The sequence below is a fragment of the Nelusetta ayraudi genome, unplaced genomic scaffold, assembly GCF_046127955.1.
Source record: "Nelusetta ayraudi isolate G7.1 ecotype Tasmania unplaced genomic scaffold, CSIRO-AGI_Nayr_v1 ptg000019l, whole genome shotgun sequence".
Taxonomy (NCBI): domain Eukaryota; kingdom Metazoa; phylum Chordata; class Actinopteri; order Tetraodontiformes; family Monacanthidae; genus Nelusetta; species Nelusetta ayraudi.
In genome coordinates, this window is record NW_027466069.1 from 8,867,138 (window position 1) to 8,883,883 (window position 16,746).

General features: G+C 44.9%; 2 protein-coding genes across 2 annotated transcripts; both read left to right on the forward strand.

Moving 5' to 3' along the window:
• The first annotated feature begins 4,918 nt into the window (after positions 1 to 4,918).
• Positions 4,919 to 9,661, forward strand: susd3 (sushi domain containing 3). The gene is made up of 5 exons (XM_076026980.1): positions 4,919 to 5,375; positions 6,548 to 6,742; positions 7,902 to 8,049; positions 8,569 to 8,736; positions 8,840 to 9,661. Exons 1-5 carry the CDS (start codon positions 5,288 to 5,290, stop codon positions 9,156 to 9,158), a joined length of 918 nt encoding a protein of 305 aa, XP_075883095.1. The 5' UTR covers positions 4,919 to 5,287; the 3' UTR covers positions 9,159 to 9,661.
• A 441-nt stretch (positions 9,662 to 10,102) lies between these two features.
• Positions 10,103 to 14,511, forward strand: LOC142888053 (caspase recruitment domain-containing protein 19-like). Its single transcript, XM_076026053.1, is given in 7 exon segments — positions 10,103 to 10,226; positions 11,128 to 11,273; positions 11,380 to 11,536; positions 12,218 to 12,286; positions 13,782 to 13,847; positions 13,965 to 14,012; positions 14,015 to 14,511. Coding segments are annotated over 7 exon segments (561 nt in total). The 5' UTR covers positions 10,103 to 10,219; the 3' UTR covers positions 14,083 to 14,511.
• The last annotated feature ends 2,235 nt before the right edge of the window (positions 14,512 to 16,746 follow it).

Below are 16,746 nucleotides of genomic sequence, written 5' to 3' on the forward strand. Positions count from 1 at the left end.
ACGTTCTATCAGCGCTCGAAAACTGTTCATTGTCCTCTGGCTTTTACGCTCGCGGCTCGCGCATTAGAAAGAAAATAGACCAGACGTCGAAATGATCGCCGCGCGGCGCGGGCCGGCACCTTTGAGAAACACTGGTTTAATCGCAGACAAGGTGACGACGACGATCAAGACGATGAGTTGAACCCACTGGGTTAAAATTGCATTAGCAGAGCCAGCGTCATTATTCACTTCTTTGCCTCGTCAAGGTGAACTGAGGTGGGAGAAAAAGATTCAATTAGACTCCCAGCAGGGAAAAGGACAGTCAGCATCGGCTGAAGTGCTAATTAGGCAGTTGCTAATATGGGTGTAATGATGATTCCTCAATGTCCATTTCACTAAGTGTTCTGAAAGGTGTCAAGAGTTCTGTTCCAATGGACCCATCAGTTCCCTTTCCCTGAATTGTTGCAGTTGCATGCAGAACCGGGTTATTTTCACAAGCTACGTTAGCTGCATTTCCATGACCCCTAGAATTGTGCAAAACCTAAATATCGCAATAAAAACTGGTAAAATGGAAATGCTTAAACTTCAACAAGCCTCTCAAATATCACTCAAAGGTTTTGATGCTCTCATGAGGTGGTTTCTCAGACGTAGCGATATACGTCGATATACTTTTTCCGCATTTACACGTCACCGGACGTGACGTACGGGGTCACGTGACCAGTTCACTTCAAAATGGCGAGTTATGTTTCGACAGATTTTTTTTTTTTTACAAGTAATCAAGGAGAAAAATATAACAACCATTCTTGACAGCAAACAAACAAAGACTCTCGTAAAATCTCGTCCTGCGAGATTTACGAGAGATTTACGCAACTTTGCTTTTATTTTGCGAAAGACTGTCATGGAAACGCAGCTGGTGACGCCGTCTCCATCAGAAGCGTGTGCACGTGCGCGTGCGACAGCAATAACATCCAATTAAACTCGCGCAGCCAGTACGGGCAAATGTGATGACCATGATCGCCATGCGTGAACGCGGTATTTCTCCGGGACGTTTCGCAAATGAGGTTGTAAAACACGAGACGGGGCATCCCAGTTCGCAGGACGTCCAGTGTCTCATCAACTCACATGGGACATTGTGAAATGACTGGCGGCACGGTGGCGAGGGAGGACTGTTGAAGCAGCAGTCACACCAAACGGAGTCATTTGGCGGACGCATAAACGAAAACAAGCATGAATGAATAAACAAGCGAATATTGTGAGGACGAGTATAATAACAAGGTCCAAAATGCAGAAATGTGAGCGATAAAAACATCATGAATTAATAAGGGTTGCAGATGTAAAGTTTTGTTCTGCTGAGATTTTGATCTTTTCCCTTCGAGAAACAAACAGAGAAGCTATCACTGAAACTCAATGCGGGTTTTCTGTTGTTGTTTTGTCTTTTGGAAATATTGCTGCGAAACTCTGAGTGAGTGGGTGTTCTTCTTTGAAACCCAAAACTTTAGGCCCCAGCACTGTTTTATCAAATCCTGCGCTCCGTGCAGCCGTCTCAGTCTCAACCTGTTTCCAGTCCGCCGCTCTCTGAGTGTCTCACTTTAATCGCGCTGCCTCTGCAGCTGCTGAGCTGCTCGGCTGCGAGCTCTCCATCAATAAGCGGGTGTGTGTCTGGCCCATTTGTACTAGTCAGAGGAGCTCATTTTCAAGCCCGCCAGACAATAAATCTTTCAGACTCGGCTGAAATTTCAAATATCGAGCTCGATGTTTGTGTTGCTCTGCGATATATATCTACTTGTCACCGAATGGGCTGCAGTGAATCCAAAATCTCTGCACTGAATTGCAGAAATGTCTCAGAGACTATTTCCCTTGCTTCATGCGACGCTCTCGGACCCTATGGAGATTGTATTGATTTGCGGGATGCGAACCACGCTAGCATTTGAATTAGCAGCAAGCCGGACGTCAACATATCATTGTTGTAAAGCCGACTTCAACACTCGTGTGAGGCGGATGACGTGCAAAACATAAAAAACGCCAAGAGCGGCTATGGAATTCTGGACAAAAGGCCTCTCAGCTAATGGAATTCCACCTGCTTTCATGCATAAATCCTTGATAATAAAATAAGCATATGCCTGAACGACTCTCTCTCCCCCACAGCGACACTGTCACTGATCGGATAGATTGTGCGTACGCCTTGCCGTGCACGGTGGCTATAAAAAGTGCTGGATCGACTCCGTTCCCTCCCAAACTCTCATTTGTCAAACCCGCCACCCTCCATCTGCTCTCTCTTACTTCCCCCTCCCTCTCGTCCGCTGCATGGAGGTTCAGACTTATGGAGCCGTCGAGTCGCCGGCAGCCACAGCCTGGTGTGGACAAGTGATTCATTCAAAGATTATAGGAATGGGTAGATATCAAAGGGATTAATAATGAAATTATGGAAAGATTACTGGCTGTGCGTGAAAAGGGAATAAAATGCTTTATGGTTTCGGGCACTATGTTCCAAGGAGAAAAGGCGTATATATATATATATATATATACATATATATATATATATATATATATATATATATATGTATATATATATATATATATATATTGTAAAATGTCCAATTTTTATTTCTAAGTAGCAATAAATCATCATTTGATTAAAAAGCTTTCAGCGGGAATGAACCAAGGCATCGCAGAGGAAAGCTCTCAAACTCCTGCAGCCACAGGAACCACAGTTGGAAAACTTGCCGGTAGTAGTAGTACTACTTTTACAGTGGTACAGTAGTGTTTTTATCCACCATCCAGTGAAGATCCATCGTCTCTTTCTGCTTTCTTCCTAATGTTTTGGTTGCTGGTCGTGTCTTCCGGCAGTGATCTTTGAATAAGTTTATTACTAGATTCTTTCTTCTTTCTTTTTTCTTTTCTTTTTTTTTTTATATCAGATGATGCTTGAGTGCCTCAGGCTCAGCAAGAACATGTCTTGGTCACCTGCCCAGAGCACGCAGATCTGGCACCCCCACTGAAATTGAAAATGTTCTGGCTGTGACTGCAGTACAAAATTAGCCATCTTCAAATCACAAGACCAAAAAAAACAAACAAACAAAAAAAAAAACACATTAAGCAGACTTGTTGATCAGAATGCCCTCCTGTTATTCCCCCTCTTTCTTTTATTTCCTGCTCCTGATGGACCAGTCTTCCGCTTCCAAATCCAAACCCTTCCCTCCTTGATGTCCCAAAGGGCTCTCGCTAACACCTAAGCTAGGTGTTTGTCCCGCTCACTCAGACTGCCTTGATTTTTGTTATGACTCACACAGTGTATTCCACAGACAACTAAGTAGCAGTCGAGTTTCATCAGGGAACTAAAAAAAAAAAATCTGGTCTTGCGGCAAAGCAAATATGCTGTTTTCTGAGATACATAAAACTACTGTTTGATGGTGAACACGAAAGTCTGAAAATGAAAAGAATGCGCGACACACATCCGGGGTGTTGGTGGTCATTGTTCCGTTGTCGTGCAGGTTCAACAGCGTCTCGTTCAGCATTCTGAGACGAGCGGCTGTCTGAAGATAGCGTCTGGGAGGGTTTGCTCAGGTGGAGAGAGCTGCGTCTGAGGAGACACTTATCAGCCACAGGCAGAGGCAGTCACACGCACGTCCAGAATCCTCAATGATTTCAGGTTGGCGTCAAGACCGAAGGGCTGAACAGGATCCCTCAGTCTGCTCTCTGGGATTAAACAGGTGAAGTTTACGACACTGAGACACCGGAAATGCACAGAAGATCTTTTTCATGACCGCATTTATTCCGCTTTACATCCGCAGACTGTGTATACATAGTCATCAGTTTTCCATTGTGGCTGATATTTAAAAGGAGGACGCCTGTCACACGCTGATGTCCGTTAGATGATTTACCCTGCCACCAAACGGCAAGACGACCTGTGATACAGTGAGACTCAGGGGGAAGTGAAAACCTCCAGTCTGAGGCTCGACGCTAACACGCACTGACGCGACGTGCACTCTCGCAGACTGAAAACTGCACCAGACCCAATCAACGAACCAATGTATTATTCTGTTCCTTAATCACCCCTCTCCCGCCCTACGCTAAACAGTGTTGAAAGCGTCTGACGAAACCTCGACAAGAGAAAGAATGAGTCACGTTACTGGAGCAAGACAGAGAAAACAAATGACCAAACACAAATCAGTACTTTAGCAACAAATGAACAAAAATCAAAAACGGGGAATGAAAAGGCATTGAATAGTTTGAACATTGAGTTGCATTTGCAGAACATCACTATATTGTCTGTGGTGGTGCTGGGCGGGCAACCTTCCAGTTCTGCAGGCCCACACCAGGTCAGCCAGGCATGTTGTGACAATAACAGCGGTGCCATTCTGTCCCAGTTACAAGTTCCCAAGTCTTCAAAAATGAATTTGAAACTTTTGCAGAGGTAGAAAACCTACACAGTGCAGCTTTAATTAATGAAATGCATCTTCAGCTAAAGTGTTTTGATTGAAAACCACTGAGCTGTAAACAAGCCTCCTAAATAATCCACTCATTACAGACTTGAATACACAACTGGAATTAAAAAGATCTGGCGAAGGCGACCTTTGCGTCACTAATTCCCTGTGTTTTTTGTTTTTTGCACAATTTTCCATCCACGCCAACAGTTCTGGTGAGCCTGGTCCAGCCTGGTTCCGCCTGGTTCCGCCGTTCTGCGTGGTCCGGCCGGGTTTAGTCTGGTTTAACCTGGTCCAGCCTGTTTTAGCTTTCAGCCTGGTCCAGCCTGGTTTAGTCTGCTTCAGCCTGGTCCTGCCTGGTTCCCTGCTGATGCAGGTCCTGCCCACAGGGAGCGCAGCAGCTCTCACAGACAACCTGTGCCGACGTGCTCTCCTGCGCAAAGTCTTCTGTCAGCTTTTTTTTTTTTTTTTTTTTTTTTTTGTCTTTCCTCGTTTGATTGTTTGTTTGTCTGATTTTTCTGAACAAGGTCTCGACTGTGTCCAGCTGATCGCTGTTCGACCTCTGGAGGACCTCTGCTCTGCCGCTCGCACGGCAGTAGCTCAAAGCCGCGCAGCCAAAGCGCGCACTGGAAGCCGTGGAGGCAGCGGCGCCGGAAGGAAGCAGAACGACTCAGTGGAAGACAAGCCGATCAGTCTCGGCTCGTCTGGCGAGCGAAATCGAGCGGAGAGGCTCAGGGCGCACTTCCAAACCAAGGAATCCCCCCTGCTTTTTTTTTTTTTGTTTGTTTTTTGGGTTGTTGTTGTTCTTGTTGTTGTTTCTCCCTCCACTTGGCGCTGTGGAGCGGTGCTTCGCAAGTCTTTACGCACGAACCAAGGCACCGACCATGTCAGCGGCCACGGCTCCCATCACAGATGTTTCCAGAACCGGTCCGGAGAGCGCAGGTGACAGCCAGAAGAAGCAGAAAATCACAAGTAAGATGTGACCGTGTTGGATTTTATGCTTTGACTGTCGTGGAACAGCAGCGGGAGGGAATTTGTGCTTGGATAAATATAGCAGCGCATCAACGTTAACATGCGTTTTACGCGCCTGTTTACATTTATTTTATTTTGAATTTTTCTCTCTCTCTCTCTCTCTCTCTCTTCCAAACAATTAACCTACTGCCATGTCCTCACAACTTGTTCATCATTTTTGCGGGCGACTGGGGCGACGAGGTGTTTCGGATTGAAAAAGAGGAAGTGAAAGCTTGTCTGCATCTCGGTTCGTGCAGCAACTGAAACTGCCGCTTGAGCAGCAGAGCGCCTGGCTGGCACGCACGCACGCACGCACGCACAACACGTTTCACCAAATACAGAACGTACAATACCTACAATACAATACCTCGATGATGAATCGCCCACTCTGATATTGGCCACAGTGTTGGTTTGATCTCTCTCTCTCTCTCTCTCTCTCTCTCTCTCTCTCTCTCTCTCTCTCTCTCTCACAAGATATGGTCTTACTAAACACACACACACACACACACACACACACACACACACACACACACACACACACAGTCAGTTGTCCTGGATGTACACACACACACACACACACATACACACACGCAGTCAGTTGTCCTGGATGTACACACACACACACACACACACACACTCACACACACACACACACACACACACACACGCAGTCAGTTGTCCTGGATGTTTCCTGCTCCTCCTCTGCGAGCTCTGCTGGAAACTGCTGAATTGATGTCACTGTGTTTGATTGCATTCCAGCCGGGTGTGTAATGTTGATGTGATTCCGCTTGCTTGTTGGTTCATCACGCTAGGCAGCAGACCTGCCCTCTGTGTCTGGTCCCTGGGTGGTGCGTTCAGCGGCGTTGCTCTTGGAATTTTTTTTCTCTCACTTTTCATGGTTTAATGCAGTTTTCATCTCCTGTAGCAAAGCTGACACACAGCATTGCTGTGCAGCACTTGTGGCCGAGGGCGGAATCTTCCTTCTCGCAGCTTCTCGCTTCTGCTCTCTGTGGTTTTGACAAATTTAAAAACCCTGAGATGATCACTTCTTTGAAAATGAACCGTTTTTGCACAACGCGAGTGACACTTTTTTTTTTTTCTCTCTCTCTCTCTCACCACTCTTTTGCTTGCAGGTCAGTCCTGGACTCAGTGCAAACCCATGCCCCTGCCATCCCTGGGCACCCAGAAGATCATCCAGGGCAATGGCACCAGTGTGGGCACAGTCATCTCCCTGCAGTGCCCAGACAAACACGAACTGATTGGGAATCAGTTTATGTGCACCATGGGCACCAACAGCAGCCACTGGGTTGGGGAGCCCTACTGCAGACGTATGTAGACACTGAAAACAGACAGACAGGCAGCGCTGAAGAAATGAAGCTGCTCGTGGCGGTCGCATTCTTGCAGTCAGGGGAAATCCTCTTGACTTCATGCATCCAATTCTTTGCAGTGAACTGTGCAGATTAAATTATGCCTCTGGGAGAAATGTGTTGTGTGTGCAAAAACATATCCCCAATTGCCTGCTTATTATTATATTATTATTATTCTGAAGGGAGGGAATATATGTGAGACATTATTTGGCTGACATTTTGCAGAATATTTTTCCTCCAAGCACAGTATAAGCTCCCCCCCACACCTTAATAATGTCACGGACGCATTTGGAAGAGGATTTGCATGGTACCATGTAGGCGGAACTCCTGCTGACGCGTTCACTTTCTAGTGTCTTTAAGTACAGTTTACAAAACAGTCAAGAAAAAAAACAATGGATCTTTGCATTGGGTTGATTTCTCTGGGGTTTTTTCTAACTTCACTCACTTTACCACCAGTGTTGAATCTGGTAGTTGTCCATGTTACTAACAGTTAGACCAAACAATGGAGTCAGTGGAAACAAGAGTCTCTGAGTGTTTTTTCATTGGGAGGGGAAATGAAAGTGGCTCCACCCACTTCTCATCTATCCGGTTCATGCAACACATGTACGATTTATACAAGTGGGACACGGCTGGCTGGAAATATAAGAGAACAAGCTTTCCAATGTTGCCAGATTCCATGCTAATCATAAACTGACAACAGTGAAGCACATATGCATGTGTGTACACAGTGCTTGTGAGAGTCTGTGTGTGTGTGTGGGCTGTTCTCGACTGGCCCATACCCAGATCAAAACAGTGAATAATAAAGGCACTAGAAAGCAAGACAATACACAGGCGTTCCTCCTTTTAGCAAAATATTTTCCAGTGTTAGTCATCAAGTGAAAGGGTTTAGAGGAAAGCTTTTAGAGGAGAAATAGATTTATGTTCTACCATCCATTGATTTGCTTCAGATCTCATTCTTGATAAGCTAGGATACGTGCTTTGACATTCCTCCCAGCTTCATGGTCTTCCTTGGAGATCCTTTGCTTGGTAGTGTTTTTTTTTTTTATTATTATTGTTAATGCTAAATGTCCTAGTGTGCCCTGCTACACGTTTGATAAATCAGTCTCTGTTTTTCCTCCAGCTATGTCTCCTTTTGAGATCCACGGTTTCCGTGTTGCTGTTTGGGCATCAATTGTGAGCTCCATGATTATCCTCCTCATGTCCATCGCCTTCATTACCTGCTGTTTGGTCGACTGCATGAACAAGAACAAAAAGAGACGGGTGGAGAGGTGGGTGTGCGAGGCAGGTGACGGCTGAAAGAGAACTGAAAACGATTCCATTCTGTAGAATCGTTCGATTAGACGAAAGTTCCTCTTTTGTCTTTGAAAAATAGGCTTCGAAATGCGGACGTGTATGTTTGTCACATGGTTCACATAGTTTGAACTGCTTTGTTAAATGTTTAAATTGTAATAAAGTAAATAAAGCTGAAAAGAACAAGCGCACTTCCAGACCAGTGCCCCCCCCCCCCCCCCCCCCCCCGGAAGGGCACTGGTCTAGGTATGGTTGGAAGTAGACCATCAAAATAAAGAAAAAATACATTAAATCCGATAATAGTCACGATAGGGCCCCTTCAAAGGACACACATTGCTAAACAGCTACCAGTTAAATCTAAAAAAATTTAACATGTAAGTACCTCTTTTAGAAGCATCTGTCATGACTGGAGACAAGGGATTAAGTACAGAAAACAAAACATGTCCTAGCAATAAGAGGAGGAGTCTAATTATCTCTCTGTCTATTTTTGTTCCCAGGGAACAGGATATGTGGCAGTTGGCGGAAGATGGCCAACGTCATGGGTACAGCAGGTACCATCACAGCCACAAAGGCAGGAACAACAATAACAACAACAGCCAGGACGAGGTGCTGTCTGCGCGGGACAGCAGAAGCCATGCCATGTGTGACAGCGTGCACGCCTGCGGGTGTGTTTCGCTTCTGACGCGTTCATAAATGCAAACAAAGTCTAGTAAAGTTCTTTTAATCATCGTTGAGAAATTGAATGAGATTGTCTTTTTTCTGTCACAGATGTTACCAGCAGCAGGCCTACGGTCCTTCCTGCTCTTATGGCCACACTGGCCCGCTCTCTGCTCTCCCGGGCCACGACTATACCAGGCCACTCCTACACCATAACCCAGGATCTGCAGACATCTCTGGCCCACCACATCTTTACATCATACCCAGCCCAGGCCTGGAAGACAACTCAGCTGCAGGTCCTGGGTCGGCGCGGCAGTATGGAGCACCGCACAGAACTTTGACTTCGCTGCTGCCGTCCGACGGAGAGGAGACCAACACTGGGAACACGAACTCTGCCAAGGAATTTTCTATACGGGTCATATCAGTGTGACGACACGTCAGTGGAGAATCGTTTACAGATCCTTTTTTTTTTTTTTTTAAATTGTTTTAAAAAAGAAAATGTGAATTTAAATGTAATATTTACAGTCATGTTGAGATGTTTGTGAGCAGCACCGAGGAGAGGATGCTGAGCTGACAAGCGACTGTGCCTTTGGTAAAGTTATGGCACTCTGCCCTCTGTCGGAAAAAGGAACAATTGCACCTTCAGGACACCAGCCTCTGGAAGAAACTCCATGAAACCTGAGTCGGTGTTTTGCATTTTTGCAGAAAAGAAGAAGCCATTTAGGGAGAGAAAAAAAAAGTGAATTGTTGGGGCGGACTTGAAGCTGGCAGCTGGTTTGTCTATGAAAATTCAGAAAACACCAAACCCAGATGTGCTGTTTCGTGCCGCATTTTAGTGCGAGAAGATCAAGTCAAAAGAAGGAAGCGCTTGGAAAATCAAAGGAAATGTGAATGTAATTTTAAACGAGCGTAAATAAATTTCTTTCTGACCAATGGCGAGCGAGACCGTGAATGTTGGGCAAAATGCTTTGTTTTCATTGATGTGCATCATCAATCAAGTGGCGGTGTGTTCATCTGGCTTAGATTAATCGTCTTTTTACTGACAAGTTGTTCAAAATGTCAGAATTGAATGTTCTGTGTGGACAAAATAGCTTTTTTGACGGTTGATTGGGGACGCTGGTGATTGTTGATTTCTTCTTATTATTATTATTCTTATTATTATTATTAGTAGTAGTAGTAGTAGTAGTAGTAGTAGTAGTAGTAGTAGTATTAGCACGATTATCACCATCATCATCATCATCGTCATTACCACTGATATAGACTTTGCATTTTAGAAAAGCCCAGACAGTTTCTGCTAATCCTGTCGCCCTGTGCAGACGTGCGCTCCGCTAATCGTGCCGCGTCCCTGAGGTCAGTCACGTGACGCGCGGCGGCTCCACCGAAGCGCGTCGATGTAACGGGACGGCAGCAGCGGTCGGTCACGCTGCCGACGAGAGCAGGAAGTTTAAAACGAGATGACACCCGGCGTCCGGAGGGACTGACGGTTTGTGAATGAAGGGTGAGTCGTTTGGGGGTCATTTTGCGAGCATCCGTGTTGGGCGCGCCTGTCACTTTAAAGTTGCTGCGGTTGTAGCGATTGTTACGACTGGATCAAGAATGAGCGTTTACTTTGCATGCGGTTAAACTGCTGAAGGCACCTTTCCCGCAGATCATAAGTCGCATTTTATCGCTTTGATAAACAGGTTTATTTGAGTCGCGTTGATTGAATTGGACTTGAAAGGTTCTGCCACCGAGGTCTTTGAGGAACTAATACACCTTGTTGAAACAAAGTGTCATCCACAAGTGAAAGTAACTCCTCCTGTTTCGCTGTATTTGAAATGATTGCAGCCAATAAGCTACAGCCAACACCATCCTACACACTGCGAATGGAAACAAATGTTTTGTTGCTCTGAACTGACAAAAAATATATATATGTATATATAAATATATATGTATGTCATATTTGTTTGCTTTCAAGGAATGTTAAATGACACTGCTTCTGAAGTAGCAAAGGAACTAACTGTTTTGTACCGAGCGGTTACATATTGCCACTGCAACACTGTCAGGTGTTTTTTTGGGGCGGTGTAGGAGGAGGGGCCAGCCCTGGTTTACCTGTTGTGTTGTGACAGCCCTGCCTGCACTTTCTCCTGGGTTTTAACGTATGAACTTCCGCATGAGTCTGATAGGCCTTGGCCAAATACAGCGCCGCAGCCGCAGCATTTGCCTCTCGGAATGCCTCAATAAACCTCTTAGTCCATTTATTTTTAGTACGAGGATTTATGCCAAACCAGATTAAAGAAGTAGCAACTCAAGACGAGATGGGAGTTCCTCAATCCTTTCAATAGTATCGCGTATTATCCGCCCTCCTCTCATTTAGTTTTCCAGCTTACGTGCCTTCTTCTTGCTCCCCTCTGAACTAGACTTTGACGGCAGCCATGACCAATTCCCGACGGACGCCCAGTTCCTGTGCTCGGACCGTAGGATGGACGCGGAGCTAGTGGACAGACTGGTGCTGCAGCTGAACAGGATCCACCCCCAGATACTCAGCGACAAGGAGGCCCACAGGGTCACTACGGATAACGCACGACACGGCGCCGCGTTTGTGAAAAATGTGTTCAGCTGAAGTTTGACCGAGCGCCAGTGTTCTTATTTTGACGTGTGTCTCTGTGCAGTTTAGGAACCTGAGTGTTCCCACTAAAAAGCGCCTGGCCGAGCTGCTGAAGCACCTGCACAGGACGGGCGAGGACGCCTGCGATGAGTTCTACCGAGGACTTCACATCCACGCTGAGGACGTTTACACCAGTCTTCCCACCAGAGTCACACAAAGAGGTATTAGCAATGATAGAGAAAAATGCTCTATGGTCAGATTTATTTAGTCTAGCTCTAAAGGTTAGGTGTGTAATATTTGGAGACTTTGAAGAAGAAACAGCGAAATCAAGTGGTTACATTTTAGATTGCTGCATCTTTCACTCTCCGTCCCCCTCCTGAGCTTGCCAGTGAGCTACGGTGGCCTGCGCACCCAAACCTAGATACCTCGTCCACCTTCTTCTTCATTGGTTTATTTGAAGATGCAAGCAGTCAGTTTAATTATGAAACGTGATGTCAGGTGCCTGGATTGTCCACACCGGGTTTCCTTAGAAATGTGGCGGTGCAAGATGGCAGCTAATTGGGAGAGAGACTGTTGCTTTTACCAATTTAAAAAATCATAAAGCCAAATATTACACACTGGACCATTAAAAAATGACAATTATACAAAATCATTGCACATTATTTAAAGTGGAGGAATTATCCGAATAATTCCACATCTCAGACTTCTTTAATAATCAAGTCTTTTTCCTTTAAGAAATGAGTTTTCCCAAACAGCAAAATCCCAATGATGTTGAACGGTCTGTCTTCTTACGTAAGCTCCTGCTGTTTAAGAAACAAAGGAGGACACGGCAGCTGTTCTAGATGTGATACCAAACCGGCTGCTACTTACAGGCTTTCCCTTTTAACTGTTGTCTTCTGTAGAGATGGCAGATTCCGTGTGGAACTGCAACGCGGAGATCGACCCAGAGAGACACGTCCTCAACGACAGAGGTAAATAATATATGCACCCAAGAGCATTTACATGCAACACAATCAGGAGATTGTGATAAAAACGACATGGCATGGGCAATGAACGATGGCCTTTCAGCATCCCGGTTCCATTTTATCGTTCTATTGTGCGCCCATGCAAACTGATAAATTGCTGCGGGGTAGTGCAACCATATAATGACGTGTGAAACGTCTCAGTTCAGCAGAAGCTGCAGCCGTCTATTGTTCTTCCCTTTTCTTGTCTATAGCTGTTTTCTAAAGCATCAGATTTGGATTTGTTCTAAGAACCAAAACATTAAGCCCATAAGTGCCGGAATGGTTTCTGTTTATTTGCATATAGAGCACAGGGGATTGTGCCCCGATCACAAAGTGACCACTGGAGTGAGTGCAGACTTTCATGTTAATGCAAGGTTGGAGAACGTTGAGGCTTGTTCTCCTGAGAGGCAATCGCATCGGTACAGTCTGACAGCGGGGCCCATCTTCCTATTACAAGTCAGTGAATCGTAAAAATGGTTTTGAAATTGTTATCCTAACGTATAAAAATGCAGTGTGCACTTTCTGGGTTTTCTCAAACATCACTTTATTTTGAAAGGACATAATATTAACAACCAAAATTGCTCAAGATTTTTAATATGCCTTGTTTCAGCGGCCTTCATTGATACGAATTCTGAGATTCAAACCAAATTTGAAGGTTTTTATCAGAGTGTTGCTGTCGCTTTGTTGTGTTACTGTACTTTGTTGTAGGCACCCATTATACTGCTGCAAAAATTAAACAAAGTGAACGCACAATAATTTTTTTACACCCACACTACTCCTCAGGTTGTTGTTTTTATTTGCTAGTCTCCCAGCGTGTGTGCATTCATGTGTCAGTGTGCGTCTCGTTGCTTCTGTCACTGGGAAAGGCCCCTGAACGCCTCAGGCTGAAATATGCTTTGTTCTTTGCCAAATATAGTTTGTTCGTTAGTTTTGTCGAGGCCCTCAACCAGCCGCCCTCTTCATCAGAATGTGGGGCCCCACCGTGGCACTGCATATCCTCGGCTCGGGCTTTGTGTGTCAGATCAGCTCACGTGCAAAAACCTCCATTCAAAACAGACTTCCTCTGTCGAGCATTCCTTTGAACGGTCGGGCGGCACATCGAGAGGGTCACGGGAGTGTCAGCGGGGAACTGGGTCATCTGCCATGTCGTTGAACGCTGGCCCCTAATAAAAGGCTCGTGCTGCTGAACACTGAGAGGGATAGGATTTTCCACTTTCAGCTAAGTTTTTGAAAGGGAAGTTAAGATTGGATGCTTTTATTGCCACTATGTTCAATAATAAGATGAAACTGCGGGCGCTCTCACAGTGTAATTGCACACATACGTACATACAAGTTTAAAAAAACAGATTCTTAAAAGTTTGGTTAAAAGAGTAATACAATATTATCTGATATTATATATAGTTTTTGCTATTGTAGTTTTACCATGTAGTTGATGAATTCTCTTTTCTCTCCATTTCCACAGGGCCGGTGTTCTTCCTCAGCTGTCTTAGTGTTGTAGTTGGTATAGCAATGCTGTACTATTACAGAGGTGAGTCATACAGCACACCCCTGGCTTCAGGTAAACAAACATGGGTTTTTCTCATCCTCTTGGCAACTCCTCTCCACGTTTTGAGGCACTCATTCTCGCTGTTCTCTCCGCCAACAGAATGTGACACGTTCAGAAGCACCGGTCCGTTCCTCCACTGTTCAGCAGCAACAAAGACATTTTCATTTTCTATGCTGATGCTGGGGAACAGAAAAAACGAGGCGGTCAAGCTGCTTGAATAGGGAAGAGTAGGACAAGCTGCCCCCTCACGGTGCCAAAGTTAGACTTTATGAGAACCTTAACGATTACGCTTTCCCAAAGCTTTGAGCATTAGTTGACTCATTTTATTTGCTTTGAACTTGAGAGGACCTTACAGCAAATCACGGTCTCACTAGATCACATCTTCTAATGTGTGTGTGTGTGGGGGGGGGGAATCGGACATGATACTTGAATGCATGAGTGTCAAGAAACAATACTAATGTTTGTTTTGTGTTTTTCTTGTGTTTATTTTTTCAATCATCATTTTACCATCGTGAGGAAAAACAACAAAACCAAATATACTGAAGAACGATAGGAGAAAGTATCGTCATGACATCAGAGTAAAATGTCCAAAATGTTGATGTAAATAAACAAATCGAAACAACTTAGAAGCTTTGTGTAATGTGTTGAGGTGGCACCGATCCTCACAGGTACCCTGTGCCAGTATTTAAATTAATGTTAGAAAAAAACAGTTACAGTATTTATTTAAAAAAAAAAAAATCAAATTTCTTCACATAAATGGCTACGTTTACATCCTCATAAATTTCTCAGTTGCTCTACATTGACTTGAATCCCTTCAAGATTTGTCAGTAGGGGAGGTTGACAGAATCTTTCCCATGTGATCTTTCAACTCCAGCCGCCTTAATGCACCCTGATCTTTGACCAGCGAACTTAACAAAACAGCAGACGGACGATTTGCTTCTGAGTCATAGTGATTGTGTAAAATGTATGGATTTACTGATACTGACTGAAGTCCGTTGGGGAACATCCACCTCTGAGTCACCAAGAATGACAAATACTTACAATAATAAAATATTAAAATGACATGTTTGCTTTGCTGCTCTACGAAGAAACTTTTACTCAGATGCACAAATAAAATACATGCATTAGGATTTAATAGAAGACGTGTGAGGAACAGATTTCCGTGCGTTTATCTGTCACTCATTTGTCTGTTGCGACACTAGAGGGCACTGCTTCCCCATTCAGTGAAGCCAACGTTGGAAACGAGAGGGATGGAAAATGTTTGGAAGCGCTGGAACGATGACAAATCGAGGGCATCAGACAAATTGTATTAATTAATAATGACAACCGCATTGATCGAGCGAGCAAAGCTCATTTAGTTAAATGCAACATTAGACGCTGCTTTGTTTTGCTGGGGAAAGACTTGACCGTAGGGCCCGGAGCATGTCGCGCTCATTTGAAGTCCTCCGAAGCATCACTTGTAATAATCAATCTGGTGGGAAATGGCTCGGAGCAAACGTTGCATATAGAATACAGTAGTGGCGGCGAGCTCAGGTGTCTAATCCCAGGAGGTTTGCGTCACTGAGCAGCGGGGTCCCCCCCCACCCCCTCAGTCTTTTTGCACAGAGAGAAAGATGGAGAATTTAGATTAAAAGGAAAAAACACACATTTATTGTTGTTGTTGTTGTTGTTGTTGTTGTTGTTGTTGTTGTTGTTGCTCCATTAAAAGTGACTAAATTAAACAACTGCTGTTTTTCATACAGAATTATATAACATTTACATTAAAAAAAAAAAAAAAAGTGAGCCCACTAGCATGGAGGCATCAATAGCAGTAGCTCAGCATGCTAACTGCTGCTCAGTATTTTGTATTTTTATCCTTTATTGCAGCTGCTACAAGTGAGATGGAAGATAAACTGAGACATAAAACAATGACTGACACTGACTGACATTGACACTGCTTGCTATATGTTCTCTCATTGAAATACTACTAAATCCTTCTTCAATATTTAAAATATATATATTTTTTCATTGGCACTCTCTGATGATAAACTGCCATCCAGGCCAATTTGTAACAGAGCTAACCCAGAGCCAGAAGTACATATATGTATGTGTGTGTGTGTGTGTGTGTGTGTGTGTGTGTGTGTGTGTGTGTGTGTGTGTGTAGACACATATTTTCCAGAGTTGACCCAAACTGAGCGCGCGTGGTCAGAAATCTGTCTTTCCAGTTTCCACGGTTACTAGAGAAAGTTGTGGAGGAAGGAAGAGGATCGGACAGTGACGTTAGTCTGACACTTTCACGCTGCTCGGTCACAGTCACGCTGAAGACGTCGCACACACACACACGGCTCACGTGCCATTCTTCCACCTTGTATCCAGCATAAAAATGAAAAAAGCGACGCGAAACGGCGCATAAAGCGTTTATGTTAAGAGTGTTAATGTGCTCAAGTGCAAAAAAAAAAGAAGAGAAGAAAAGCAAACCGAGCATGTGCCCGCTCCCTAATTGGGGCTTCGGTGGCACTGCTGAAACACGGGCTAATTAGGGCTTCCAGTTTAACGAGCAGTTGTGTCAGGGTCTGCGCGGCGTCGACTCTGACTCACCAGCTGCTGGTCCAGAGGAACACAAGACACCATGCACTCTCTTTGCTCACGGCAGAGCAGCCGTGTTCACAACCAAACATTGCTGTAATTGAACGTTAGGCCTGACGCCCGGACGGATGTGTCAGTTAACTTGGGCCGCCTGCGAGGGAGGACCGGAGCTTTGAGCTGCCAGTGGCACCGCCCTGCTCTGCACACAGCCGCCCTTTTCCTCCTCCTCCTCCTCCTCCACCTCTTCCTCTACCTCTTCCTCCATCCCCTCCTCCTTCTCTTCCTCCTCCTCATCCCTCTCCTCTTCCTTCTCCTC